A 12,477-nucleotide genomic window follows, 5' to 3' on the forward strand; every position below is an offset into this window, starting at 1 on the left:
AACTATTTGAAATTTTGAAGTACTAAGTGAACTAATTACTTGATATTAAAATTACTAATTACTTAAAATTAGATATATTTAGTATACTAAACTACGATTTTTGTATGCACTAAGTATGCTAATTAGTTTAAATTGGATATATTATGGATACTAAATATATATGAAGTGCACTTATTATTACAATTTGTATATACTAAGTATACTAATTACTTCAAATTGGTTTATGCTATATACTAATTATTTGAAATTTGATATACTAAGACTATTAATTACTTGAAAAAGTGATATACTAAGTGTACTAATTACTTAAAATTTTTAAAATACTTAGTGAACTAACTACTTGAATTTTATATATACTAAGTGTACAAATTACATCAAAATTTATATACTTGAAATTTGACTCACTAAGTGTACTAATAACATGTTTTCATTATGTTAGATCGCCAATGGTACTACCAAACCTGCACCGAATATGGATACTACCAAACTACAACTTCGAACAACCAACCTTTCGGAAAGACTTTCCCACTTTCGTTGTACCACAACATTTGCAAGGATCTTTTCGGAAAGAAGTAAACTAAAACCTTTTAAACTCAAATCAACACAAACTGAATAATTCTTAAATTATTTCTTACAGATTCAACGTAGATTTATTGCAGAGAGGAATCAACAGGACAAACATCATCAACGGAGGATACAAATTGGAAGTCACCAACGTCGTTTCCGTTCATGGTACCGTTGATCCATGGCACGCAGTTGGTTTGAAGCACGACTTGAACGAAAACGCTCCAGTCTTTATCGTCAATGGTAATTACAATAAAAATTCAATATTTTTTACTATTTTATTTCCAAACATTAAAGAAATTAACTTTGAAAAAAAATTTGCAATTTTTTCCAAATTATTATTTGATATTTATACCACTTAATTGTTACCACTTAATTTACCAAAATTTATAACTTTTCTTGTGAATGTTTTCAGGAACTGCCCATTGCGCCGATTTGAGTTCCATCAGCGTCAACGATTTACCAGAGATGTACGAAGCTAAGAAACGCACCAAGCAATACATCGCTAAATGGTTGAAATAAATAAACATTTTATAAATCTTGTAAAATAAAACTTATTTTAAAAAACTATACATTTATTTAAATTCAATTGTCTATACTTCTACTATCTAAATCATATCACTTCTAATTGTAATGATCAATACTTAACATCTTTAAAATCTCAATTTTATTGTTAAAATACAGTTAAAACACGACACATTACAAAAATTAATCAAAAAAAATTTTCTTAATGATTTTTTTCTTAATTTTCACTGTCTTAACAACATTATTATTTTTTAAATAAATAGATATAGTGTAGTATTACAGAAAAATACATTTTTTTTTACAGTTATCTAAAACTATCTAAATTTTCTTTGTAATTTTTAATATTTGTATATTTTGTAACAAGAAAAAAAAAATATTATTAGATTAGTTATAAAAGTAATAAAAAAATCACCATCTCTCGGAAATTAAACATAATTACGTAATATTTCTAATACGAAAAGATGTGCAATGAAAGACAACTTTAGATGTAATGATAAAATAATTGAAAAGTTTTTCAGATTTTGTTATTTGCAAAAATTTTGCTTCTTTTTTTACAAATGTTTGAAAGCTTATATAATTATAATTTGTAAATCTTGTAAAATTAAATTGATTTTTAAAAACCATACATTTTTTTAAAATTCAATTGTCTATACTTCTACTATCTAAATCCTATCACTTCCAATTATAATGATCAATACTCAACATCTTTAAAAGTCTTAATTTTACTATTAAAATACAGTTAAAACATGTTACTTTATAAAAATTCATCAATAAAAAATTAAGAAAAAAACTTTGTTAATGGATTTTTTGTTAATTTTCATGGTCTTAATAACATTATTATTTTTTTAATAAATATAGTTTAGTATTATAGAAAAATACAAATTTTTTACAGTTTACTAATATCAAAACTATCTAAATTTTCTTTGTAATTTTTAATGTATATTTTGTAACAAGTAAGTAAAATTGGTAAATTTATACATTTACTACTTTATGTTTTAATTGTTTTGATAAAACCTTTTGTCTTATAGTAGATCTCTTTAGAAAAAGTAAATAATTTATTACATTAGTTATAAAAGTAATAGAAAAATAACCATCTCTCGGAAATTAAACATAATTACGTAATATTTCTAATACGAAAAGATGCGCAATGAAAGACAACTTTAGAAGTAATGATAAAATATTTGAAAAGTTTTTCAGATTTTGTTATTTGCGAAAATTTTGCTATTTTTTTTTACAAATGTTTGAAAGCTTACATAATTATAATTTGTAAATCTTGTAAAATAAAATTTATTTTTAAAAAATATACTTTTTTTTAAATTTTCAATTGTCTATACTTCTATTATTTAAATCATATCACTACTAATTGTAATGATCAATACTTAACATCTTTAAAACCTTAATTAAAATCTTTCTTAATGGATTTTTTGTTAATTTTCATGGTCTTAGTAAGATTATTATTTTTTAAATAAATAGAAATGGTGTAGTATTACAAAATTTTTATAGTTTACGAATATCAAAATTATCGAAATTTTCTTTGTAATTTAATGTTTTAATTGTTTTGATAAAACCTTTTTTCTTATAGAAAATATCTTTGGAGAAAGTAAAGAATTTATTAGATTAGTTATAAAAAGAAAATAATAAGTGATTATCTAATAACAAAGAAAATAGATAAAAACCACAGACTCTGTTACAACGTAATTCGTTTTTAATGAGGTCGACCTGGTTTTTCGACTTCGATTGATTTCCATTCACACTCAATCGCTTCGTTTATTCCCTTTTAAATAAACTAAAATATACGTCGAATTCAATTACGAAACGGCAAATAATTGCACCACACTAAACGGCAAATCGTTTAATACCCCAAAGGCAATTACGCACTGTAATTTTCATAATAAATTCGTTATGCAATCACGATGTGCGTCTTCTCGTCGTTAAACTAATTGATTACGTGATTATGCATTTATGTGATCTCTTCTATCTATCTGCAATGCGTGCCGCTTTTATTAACGTAACATTTCTTGGATGGAATTGTCGAGACATTTGCATGGAAATTCAACGTAATCTGATTAGAAGTTTCCGAACGTTCGAGCGAATCGGTAAACAAAACAAAAAAAATGTTTGTTCATTGATCCAATCTAGGTGCAATAAAACCGATTTGTCTACAGATACTTTAATACGATTTTTGTTATGAGGAAATTTAATCTGGGGATTTTAAGGGATTTACTGTATATTTTTTTTAGAAATGAACGATAAAAGCAAGCGAGATGTTATGTAATTGTTGTTTTTGATATTGGAGAATTTATTAAATAATATAACTAAATAAATTTTGTAATTCAATTAAATATTTAGTATATAAACGAAAGAAGAGATTTTGAACTTTCAAATAAGCCTACTATAAGATTTCTGTTCATTGCTGTTTTTCTGTAATAATCTGTCAAACTTGAGAAACAAAATTTGAGTATTAAGTCTTAACGTTTTATATAATTACTCGATAACTACAAATGCTAAATAAATCATCAAATATGCAAATTAAAGATAAAAATCGCAGCTTTTTAATGAGCCTATGTTCAAATTTCTATTGTTTACTATTCACTTGTTATTCACGCTTTTCAAATTTACGCTTTTCACGCTTTACCTAATTAGAACATAATATTTTTTTATTTATGAAAATTTCAGAATAATTTATCAATTTTGCTTATATAAAAGCTAACCTGTAAATCTAATTACTAATCTAGATTTAACGATATAGTTAATTATTTGATACATTTCAAAAACACTTTTTTTTTTATTAAGATTTGTCTTTAAATTAACTAAAAATTTATAAAACTTTCTCTATGTTTTATAATTACATAAGAACGGTTCTTCTATGGTCTTCTACTGTTGCGTAATGTCATTTTAAGTAGTTTTTACCTGTTTTTTTGTAATAAATTGTTAGAATTAAGAAATAAAATTTAACCTGAAATTTTGATGTCTTTACGTTACTCGATAACTACTGGTGCTAATTCAATTTTGTAGTATGAAAATTGAAGAATTAACCTTATACTTTTCAATGCATTTATTAGAATTTTAGTTGTTGTTACTAGATTTTTATAATAAAGTGTCAAATATAAGAAATAAAATTTAATTTGAAAAATTTATGTCTCTATGTTTTATTTAATTACTCGATAACCACTCATGCTAATTAAATTATGTAGTAATAAAATTAAAGAAGAAACTATGTACTTTATAATTCGTTTATTAGAATTTTAGTTATTGTTACCAGTTTTTTTGTAATTAATCGTCAAAATTAAGAAATAAAATTTAACCTGAAAATTTCATATCTTTACGTTTCCTTTAATTACTAGATAATCACTGAATCAAATTAAATCATTAAATCATGTAATATGAAAATTAAAGAAGACACTATGTACTTTCTAATATACTTATTAAGATTTGAATTGTTATTACTGTTGTTTTGTAATAAATTGTCGAAATTAAATTTGTCCTGAAATTTTGATGTCTTTATGTTTTATTTAATTAATCGATAACCACTGATACTAATTAAATCATGTAGTATGAAAATTAAATAAGAAACTATATACTTTTTAATTCGCTTACTAGAATTTTAGTTGTTGTTACTAGTTTTTTTGTAATTAATTGTCAAAGTTAAGAAATAATTTTTTTTCTGAAAGTTTCATGTCTTACGTTTCATTAAATTACCAGATAATCACTGATGCTAATTAAATGATGTAGTAAGATAATTAGAGAACAAACTAAATACTTTTTAATACGTTTATTAGTAACAAAGTTTATACCAAAAATTGTATGTTTTCACGTTTCATTTAAGTACTAGACAACTACTGATGTCAGTTTGATCATGAAATATAAAAATTAAAGAAGAAACTACATCATTTTTAATGCGCTTTTTAGAATTTTAGTTGTTATTATCGTGATTTTGCAATTAATTTTTAAAATTATGTAATAAATTTTATTTAATTGATGTCTTTAGATTATATTTAATTACTCTATAACCACTAATGCTAATTAGATCATGAAATATGCAAATTAAACACAAAATTCTGACCTTTCCATTGAGCCTACTATTAGATGTGTAGTATTTACATGAATAGTAGAATTTTAATTGTTAATTTATAATAAATTGTCAAAATTAAGAAATAAAATTTAACCTAAAAAGTTGACGTCTTATGTTTCATTTAAATACTCGATAACCACAAATGATAATTTGTTCGTAAAATATGAAAATTGAAGACAAAACTTAGACCTTCCCAATAAGATTACTGTTAGACATGCAGTTTTTATTTGAATAATGGAATTTTAATTGTAATTACCATTATTTTGTAATTAATTATCACAATCATGTTAGCCCGAAAATATCATGTGTTTATGTTTGATTTAGTTACTCGATAACCACTAATGCTAATTTGATCGTGAAATATGCAAATTGAAGACAAAACTCTGACCTTTCCAATGAGCCTACTGTTAGACGTGCAGTATTTACTTGAATACTAGAATTTGATGGTTGTAGGACGTGCTGGGAATGAAAGGCGACCAGGAATTAGCATGTGTAATGCGGATGCGGCGAAGAGAATTAGCGCACATCAGGTCCTGCGTGACACGCGGCGAATCCCAGGACGCAGGGCAATTATCCCTTCGAATCACTGTCAAAAGCCCAGGATGACTTACCTAATCCACCGAAGCAACGAAACCCAAAATAAAATAAACCTAATCTCATCCACAGATTAGTTATCTACGGCTTTAAATAGACGTCGAATGCAGTTCGATTCCTTGCACAATCGATATGCGGTCCATGCAAGTCGCAGCTTTGGCGCTCCTCGCGCTCACACTCACCGAAGTAAGTCCAACAAAAAACCGAATTTTTTGAAAAAAAATTGTTAATAAAATTGTGTATTTTTTTGTTTTGTTTAGGGTAAAATCCTGCTGAAGAGGGATGGTCTTCCTCCAGCAGGGCCTCCGCAGACGAGGGCTAAAGCCCCGGAATTTGGATGGTTCAAGCAGAGGTTGGATCATTTCGATACCACAGATAACAGGACGTGGAGCATGGTAAATCATTTATGAATTATTTATTAAATTACATGTATAAATGCGTGGCTATTCATCATCATCATCTCGATTCGCGCGCGTTCAACCGAAATCTGATGCATCATAAATATTTAAAGTGGGATTTTGTAATAATATCAATAATTTGGGAATAACCGAATGACATGGAAATACATATAATAAAAAAAACATAGTAGATTTTTTATACCGAAATGTTATTTTTTAATGTTAATGTAAAAAAAATTTAAAAAAAAATCAATTTTTCTTAAAGTTTTACAAATCACTAAGTATAATTATTGTCTAATTGATGAAAAAATCAATAATATATGTTTTTTAATGGTTTAAATGCAAATTAAGGAATGGAATTTACATTTTATATTACGTTTTTTGATGGAAAACTTGTACAAGACATTTTATTAATGGAAAAAAAAATTGCAAAAATTTAATTTTGGAATAATCTAAGTAGAAAATAAAAATTTTGTAAATAATAAAAATTTCTAAAATTAACGTAAAGTATTGATTTCTAAAAAAAAACTACAAATTAAGATAAAAATGAACTAAAAATTAGATAATATTAAAAATTGATAATTTGTAATAATCTATGAGAAAAAAAAATGGATGTTTTTAATTGCTTTTTTTGATCAAACAAAAAATAAATTAATCTTATCAAAATTTGGGAGAGAAAAAAGGGGAAACACCTGTAATTAGTGAGTTTTGTTCGAGCTATTTTTAGATCGGCGACACTCGAAACTAATTCTCCTCTAATCCGCTTATTTACCGGGCTTCCATCGCCAACAATCGGCTCGCACCTGTGATTCTGTAATTACAAATACAAAAAAAAAATGAAAACAACAACAACAGACAAAATGACAAAATAATCGTCAGTTGTTTCGAGGATGAGATTACTAGATTGTATACAAAACATTATCAGTGAGAATTATTAATATGGATTATCTAGATCTCTCTATTATTAGATATAGATTACAATTGAGTCAAGTGGAAATGTATAAATATTACTTAGAAATTTATGTAAAAAAATGTAGGAAATAATGTCAATTTAAACGATTTTTTCATCGAAAAATGGAAAAATGTAGGATTTAATTGTAAGACTTTTTTGTAGTTTTACAAAAAAATTAAAAGAAAATTTCCCTTATTATATAAAAACTTTCCTATCAGTAATAAATCGTTAAATTATTCTTAAGAATTTGAATATTTTTTTTTTATACACTTTAATAATTGTTTTAGTTGTCAGTAATTAATGATTAAATGTATTAGGGAAATTTTCCCCAATTGCTCCGACAAATAAAGCTATTTACTCAATGTTTGCGAACATTTGTCACGTTTGCTTTCTGATCAAACGTTTGCTCGAAATTAATGTCCACTGTACACGGAAAGACGACATATTTCACGCGCTTCACTATTGACCCAAAACTAATTGCTCTCTTCAAACAATGAACGAAATATGTATAAACACGACACGAAAATCGAATAACAACATTAAGTACGTGTATGCAACATAATTGACGTTTACAAATTACGAAAAACAAAATATAGAATGAATTGTTTGTGTAATATTTACGATCATCAATCAATTAGATTTATTATAATTTAATGGGTAAAATAATAATAATGGATAGGTAATTTCCTTATGGGTGAAGACGAATCGTTATTGATTGATTGTTAGTTTTAGAACTATTAATTTTAATTAAGTTTGTTGCGGTTTTCAGAGGTTCATGAATCAAAGCCAGTTCTTTGAATTGGGTGGACCGATTTTCGTTTTCCTCGGTGGAGAATGGGAGATTTCCTCTGGATATTTGCAAACAGGTCAGATGTTCGATATGGCTGCTGAACACCACGGTTACATGTTCTACACTGAGCACAGATACTACGGAAAGAGTTTCCCATTCAAGTAATTATTATAAAATTTGCGTATTAATTGTATTATGTAATTTTTTTATAATTTATTGCAGCAACGTCTCTTCTGATAGCTTGAAGTACCTCACCACCGATCAAGCTTTGGCTGATGTAGCCTACTTCATCACTCACATGAAGAGAACTATGCGTGGTATGGCCAACAGCAAAGTAAGTATTCACTACTTGACAAGTACATACAAACTGTATTCGTATGGTATTCCTAATCTAAAGTTCTGTAACCTAGGTAACAGGTTACAAAACTATCTGTAAAATGATTTTATTATATTGGTAACTTAGCAACAATAAAACAAATTTGTTTTCATAGGTCGTCGTTGTTGGTGGATCTTACTCAGCTACCATGGCTCAATGGATGAGGTTGAAGTACCCGCATCTGATCACAGCCGCCTTGGCTTCCAGTGCTCCAGCTAAGGCCGTTGAGGATTTCAAAGGTAAGATACTTAGTCTAGTCTCAAATATTGAAAAAAGTATATAAGTAACGGAGAAGTAGTATAGAATTAGTGTAGAATTAACTTAGAATTGGTGAATTGGTATAGAAGAATTGTGGAAGTAGTATAAAATTAGTATTCAAGTATTATAAAGTAGAATAAGTACTGAAGTAAGATAGAAGTAGAGTAGAATTAGCATTGTAAAAGTAGTGCAGATAGAAGTATTACAGAAAAAAGTAGTACAAAATAAGAATAACGTAGAAGTAGTATAGAATTAGTTTAGATGTAGTGTGGAAGAAGTGTAGAAGTAACTTAGAATTGGTATAGAAGAATTGTGGAAGTAGTATAGAATTAGTATTCAAGTATTGTAAAGTAGAATTAGTACTGAAGTAAGATAGAAGTATAGAAGAATTAGCAATGAAGAAGTAGTGCAGATAGAAGTATTACAGAAAAAAGTAGAACAAAATAACAATAACGTAGAAGATGTATAGAATTAATGTAGAAGTAGTGTAGAAGTAACTTAGAATTGGTATTAAGGAATTATGGAAGTAGTATAGAATTAGTATTCAAGTATTATAAAGTATAATAAGTACTGAAGTAAGATAGAAGTAGAGTAGAATTAGCATTGTAGAAGTAGTGCAGATAGAAGTATTACAGAAAAAAGTAGTACAAAATAAAAATAACGCAGAAGTAGTATAGAATTAGTGTAGAAGTAGTGTAGAAGAAGTGTTGAAGTAACTTAGAATTAGTATAGAAGAATTATGGAAGTAGTATAGAATTAGTATTCAAGTATTATAAAGTAGAATTAGTACTGAAGTAAGATAAAAGTAGAGTAGAATTAGCATTGTAGAAGTAGTGCAGATAGAAGTATTACAGAATAATATAATATATAAAATGTATTTTTGATTATAGAATACTTCGAGGTTGTCAGTGATAACATTAAGCTGAATTCTGTGGAATGTTGGGACACCATCAAGAATGGAACTGCTGCTATGGTTGATCTTCTGGAAACTGCTGCAGGCAAGAAGAAGCTCGAAGGATTGTTGAAGTAATTACAATTTAACTTGATTGAAATTTGATTCATAATAATACAAATTGTTATATTTCTTAGCACTTGCACACCGATCAGAACTGAGGAACCGTACCGCGCTTACCTCTTCAGCTCCATCGGAGGAATCTTCGCCGGTATCGTGCAATATGCTTACATCGGTCAAATCAAGAACGAATGCAACCAACTTTTGCGTAACTCCGGTTCTCCTTTGGAGAAGTTAAGTTCCTACGTCAGGGCTCAATATGGAGGAGATTGCGTTGGAGATTACGATGAGTTCTTGGAGTACTACGCAATTGATAACATCACCGAATACATCCGTAAGTTTTGAAGTTATAAGTTGAGAAAATTATATATTTTTTTTGTTATCTTAGATCGTCAATGGTATTACCAGACTTGCACTGAGTACGGATTCTATCAAACCACTTCATCTGATGATCAACCTTTTGGAAAGACCATGCCTTTATCTTTGAACCATCACACCTGCAAGGATCTGTTCGGAAAAGAGTAAGTTTTTCATTGTAAATTATCTCAAATCTATTGAAAATTCTAAAAAATATGACATTTGCAAAGATCTTTTACGTTAATTCATTAATTAAGTTGGAAATTTCATTGAATAATTTCGATTTTGTTTTATTGCGCAATGTTGGTCACGTCCTTGTTTTGTGATTTATTATAGTCCTTGCAAACAAAAAATATATCGTAGTTGCCTTAAGCCATAAACAACGTCGCAAAAAAAAAAGATGATGCACGAAAGTGACATTTCTCAGGATCTGACAGATGGGAAAGGGTAAAAAAAGAAGGGATGAGAAGAGCACTCTAGATGAGGTGACAGTCGGTTGTTAATTTAATAAAGCTTCGTGCATCCCTTTCTATTTCTCTCTCTCTCTGTCTCTCATTCTATTTTTTCCGCCCCACTGTATAAATAATAATACAAGTGTAAGGGTGGATTTTGTCCGGGGGATTTGCGGTGCGTGTGTGTTTTCCGCCACTTTAGCCGCCGTGATTTATCCTACATCCCATTAAAAAGATTAACGTCTTTAACGCGTAACAAAAAAAAATGTTTTTTTTCTTTTCGGTAGATTCAACGTGGATTTGCTGCGTAGAGGAATCAACAGGACGAACATCGTTTACGGTGGATACGATATGGAAGTTACCAAGGTTGTATCCGTTCATGGTACTGTTGACCCATGGCACGCGGTTGGACTCACCAAAGATTTGAACCCAGAAGCTCCAGTTTTCATCGTCAACGGTTTGCTAATTTCACTAAAACTTCGAGTTTTTCATATTTTTTTTCACATACTTTCAGGAACCTCTCATTGCGCTGATTTGAGTTCCATCAGCGACTACGATCTTCCGGAAATGTACGCAGCCAAGAAACGCTCCAAGGAATTGATCGCCAAATGGTTGAAGTAAACAAAAATGCAACAATTAATGCCATAATTAAATAAAACAAAAAAGCTTTCCTTGTAATTACATCATTTATTCCCAATCTCCTAAAAATTTTTAGTAAATTAAGGATAATTTAAATCTACTTAACTTCTTTACAATTCTAATAGGTTGGTAATTGTTACAAATGTATTGAAATATACGAAACAAATTTGAAATAACTCCGCAATCCTTCAACCGATTTCAATCAATCTTTCGCAATTTTAATCCATTTAGTATCAGTAATTAACTGGAGCAATTGAATTTTTGATAATTTGTTTAGTTTAAAAATTATATTTTCAAATTTTTCCATTTTTTATCCATTTGATTTTTGTCAATATCTTCAAAACGACACGACCGATTTTAATTATTTTTGTTACAATTTACTCAGACTAATATCAGCAATTAAATGAAATAATTGAATTTGTGTGAATAGTTCTAGTTTAAACAATAAATTACAAGTTTTGTATTTGTAAGAATAAAATTGTTGTATTAAGAATTTTTATGGAAATACTCAATAAATGAAAATAGTTAACATCTGATCAATATTTCATGGGTTGAGCGATCAGAGCGACGTTTTGACAGCAATATTCTTGATGGATTGCAGCCAAATAATCTCTCCTTCTTCTCCGATCATCAGAGAAGTCCCCAAGTCAAAATAACAGACGAAAAAAAAAGGAATTGCATCATTTATTCCCAATCTCCTGAAAATCATTATTTTTTTTACTAAATTAAGAATAATTTAAATCTACTTAACTTCTTTACAATTCTAATTGCTTGGTAATTGTTACAAATCTATTGAAATATACGAAACGTCAAAGCCACGTCAGCAAAAATAAATATTTTGTTCAAGCAAATTTGAAATAACTCCGCAATCCTTCAACCGATTTTAATCAATCTTACGGAATTTTAATCCATTTACTATCAGTAATTAACTAGAGTAATTAGATTTTTGATAATTTGTTTAGTTTAGAAATAAAATTTTCAAATTTTTCCATTTTTTATCCTTTTGATTTTTGTCAATATCTTCAAAACAACACGATCGATTTTAATTATTTTTGTTACAATTTACTCAGATCAATATTAGAAATTAAATGAAATGGAGTAATTAGATTTTTGATGATTTGTTTAGTTCAAAAATAAAATTTTCAAATTTTTCCATTTTTTATCCTTTTGATTTTTGTCAATATCTTCAAAACGACACGACCGATTTTAATTATTTTTGTTACAATTTACTCGGAGAAGAAGGAGAGATTCTTTGGCTGCAATCCATCAAGGATTTTGCTGTCAAAACGTCGCTCTGATCGCTCAACCCATGAAATATTGATCAGATATTAACTATCTTCATTTAATTGAGTATTTCCATAAAAATTCTTAATACAACAACTTTATTCCTTCCTTGATTCTTACAAATACAAAATTTGTAATTTATTGTTTAAACTAGAACTATTCATAAAAATCCAATTATTTCATTTAATTGCTGATATTAATCTG

General features: G+C 27.9%; 2 protein-coding genes across 2 annotated transcripts; both read left to right on the forward strand.

The window, feature by feature from the left end:
• The first annotated feature begins 407 nt into the window (after nt 1–407).
• LOC108563786 (putative serine protease K12H4.7) lies at nt 408–1,134 on the forward strand. The gene is made up of 3 exons (XM_017922567.1): nt 408–572; nt 638–807; nt 980–1,134. Exons 1-3 carry the CDS (start codon nt 433–435, stop codon nt 1,084–1,086), a joined length of 417 nt encoding a protein of 138 aa, XP_017778056.1. The 5' UTR covers nt 408–432; the 3' UTR covers nt 1,087–1,134.
• Nucleotides 1,135–5,860: 4,726 nt separating this feature from the next.
• LOC108563785 (putative serine protease K12H4.7) lies at nt 5,861–11,028 on the forward strand. Its single transcript, XM_017922566.1, has 10 exons — nt 5,861–5,941; nt 6,016–6,150; nt 7,875–8,056; nt 8,118–8,229; nt 8,387–8,510; nt 9,420–9,555; nt 9,619–9,875; nt 9,930–10,062; nt 10,638–10,807; nt 10,865–11,028. Exons 1-10 carry the CDS (start codon nt 5,888–5,890, stop codon nt 10,969–10,971), a joined length of 1,410 nt encoding a protein of 469 aa, XP_017778055.1. The 5' UTR covers nt 5,861–5,887; the 3' UTR covers nt 10,972–11,028.
• The last annotated feature ends 1,449 nt before the right edge of the window (nt 11,029–12,477 follow it).

Source organism: Nicrophorus vespilloides, unplaced genomic scaffold (assembly GCF_001412225.1).
Source record: "Nicrophorus vespilloides isolate i.1.1-1 unplaced genomic scaffold, Nicve_v1.0, whole genome shotgun sequence".
In the NCBI taxonomy this organism is placed as follows: Eukaryota; Metazoa; Arthropoda; class Insecta; order Coleoptera; family Silphidae; genus Nicrophorus; species Nicrophorus vespilloides.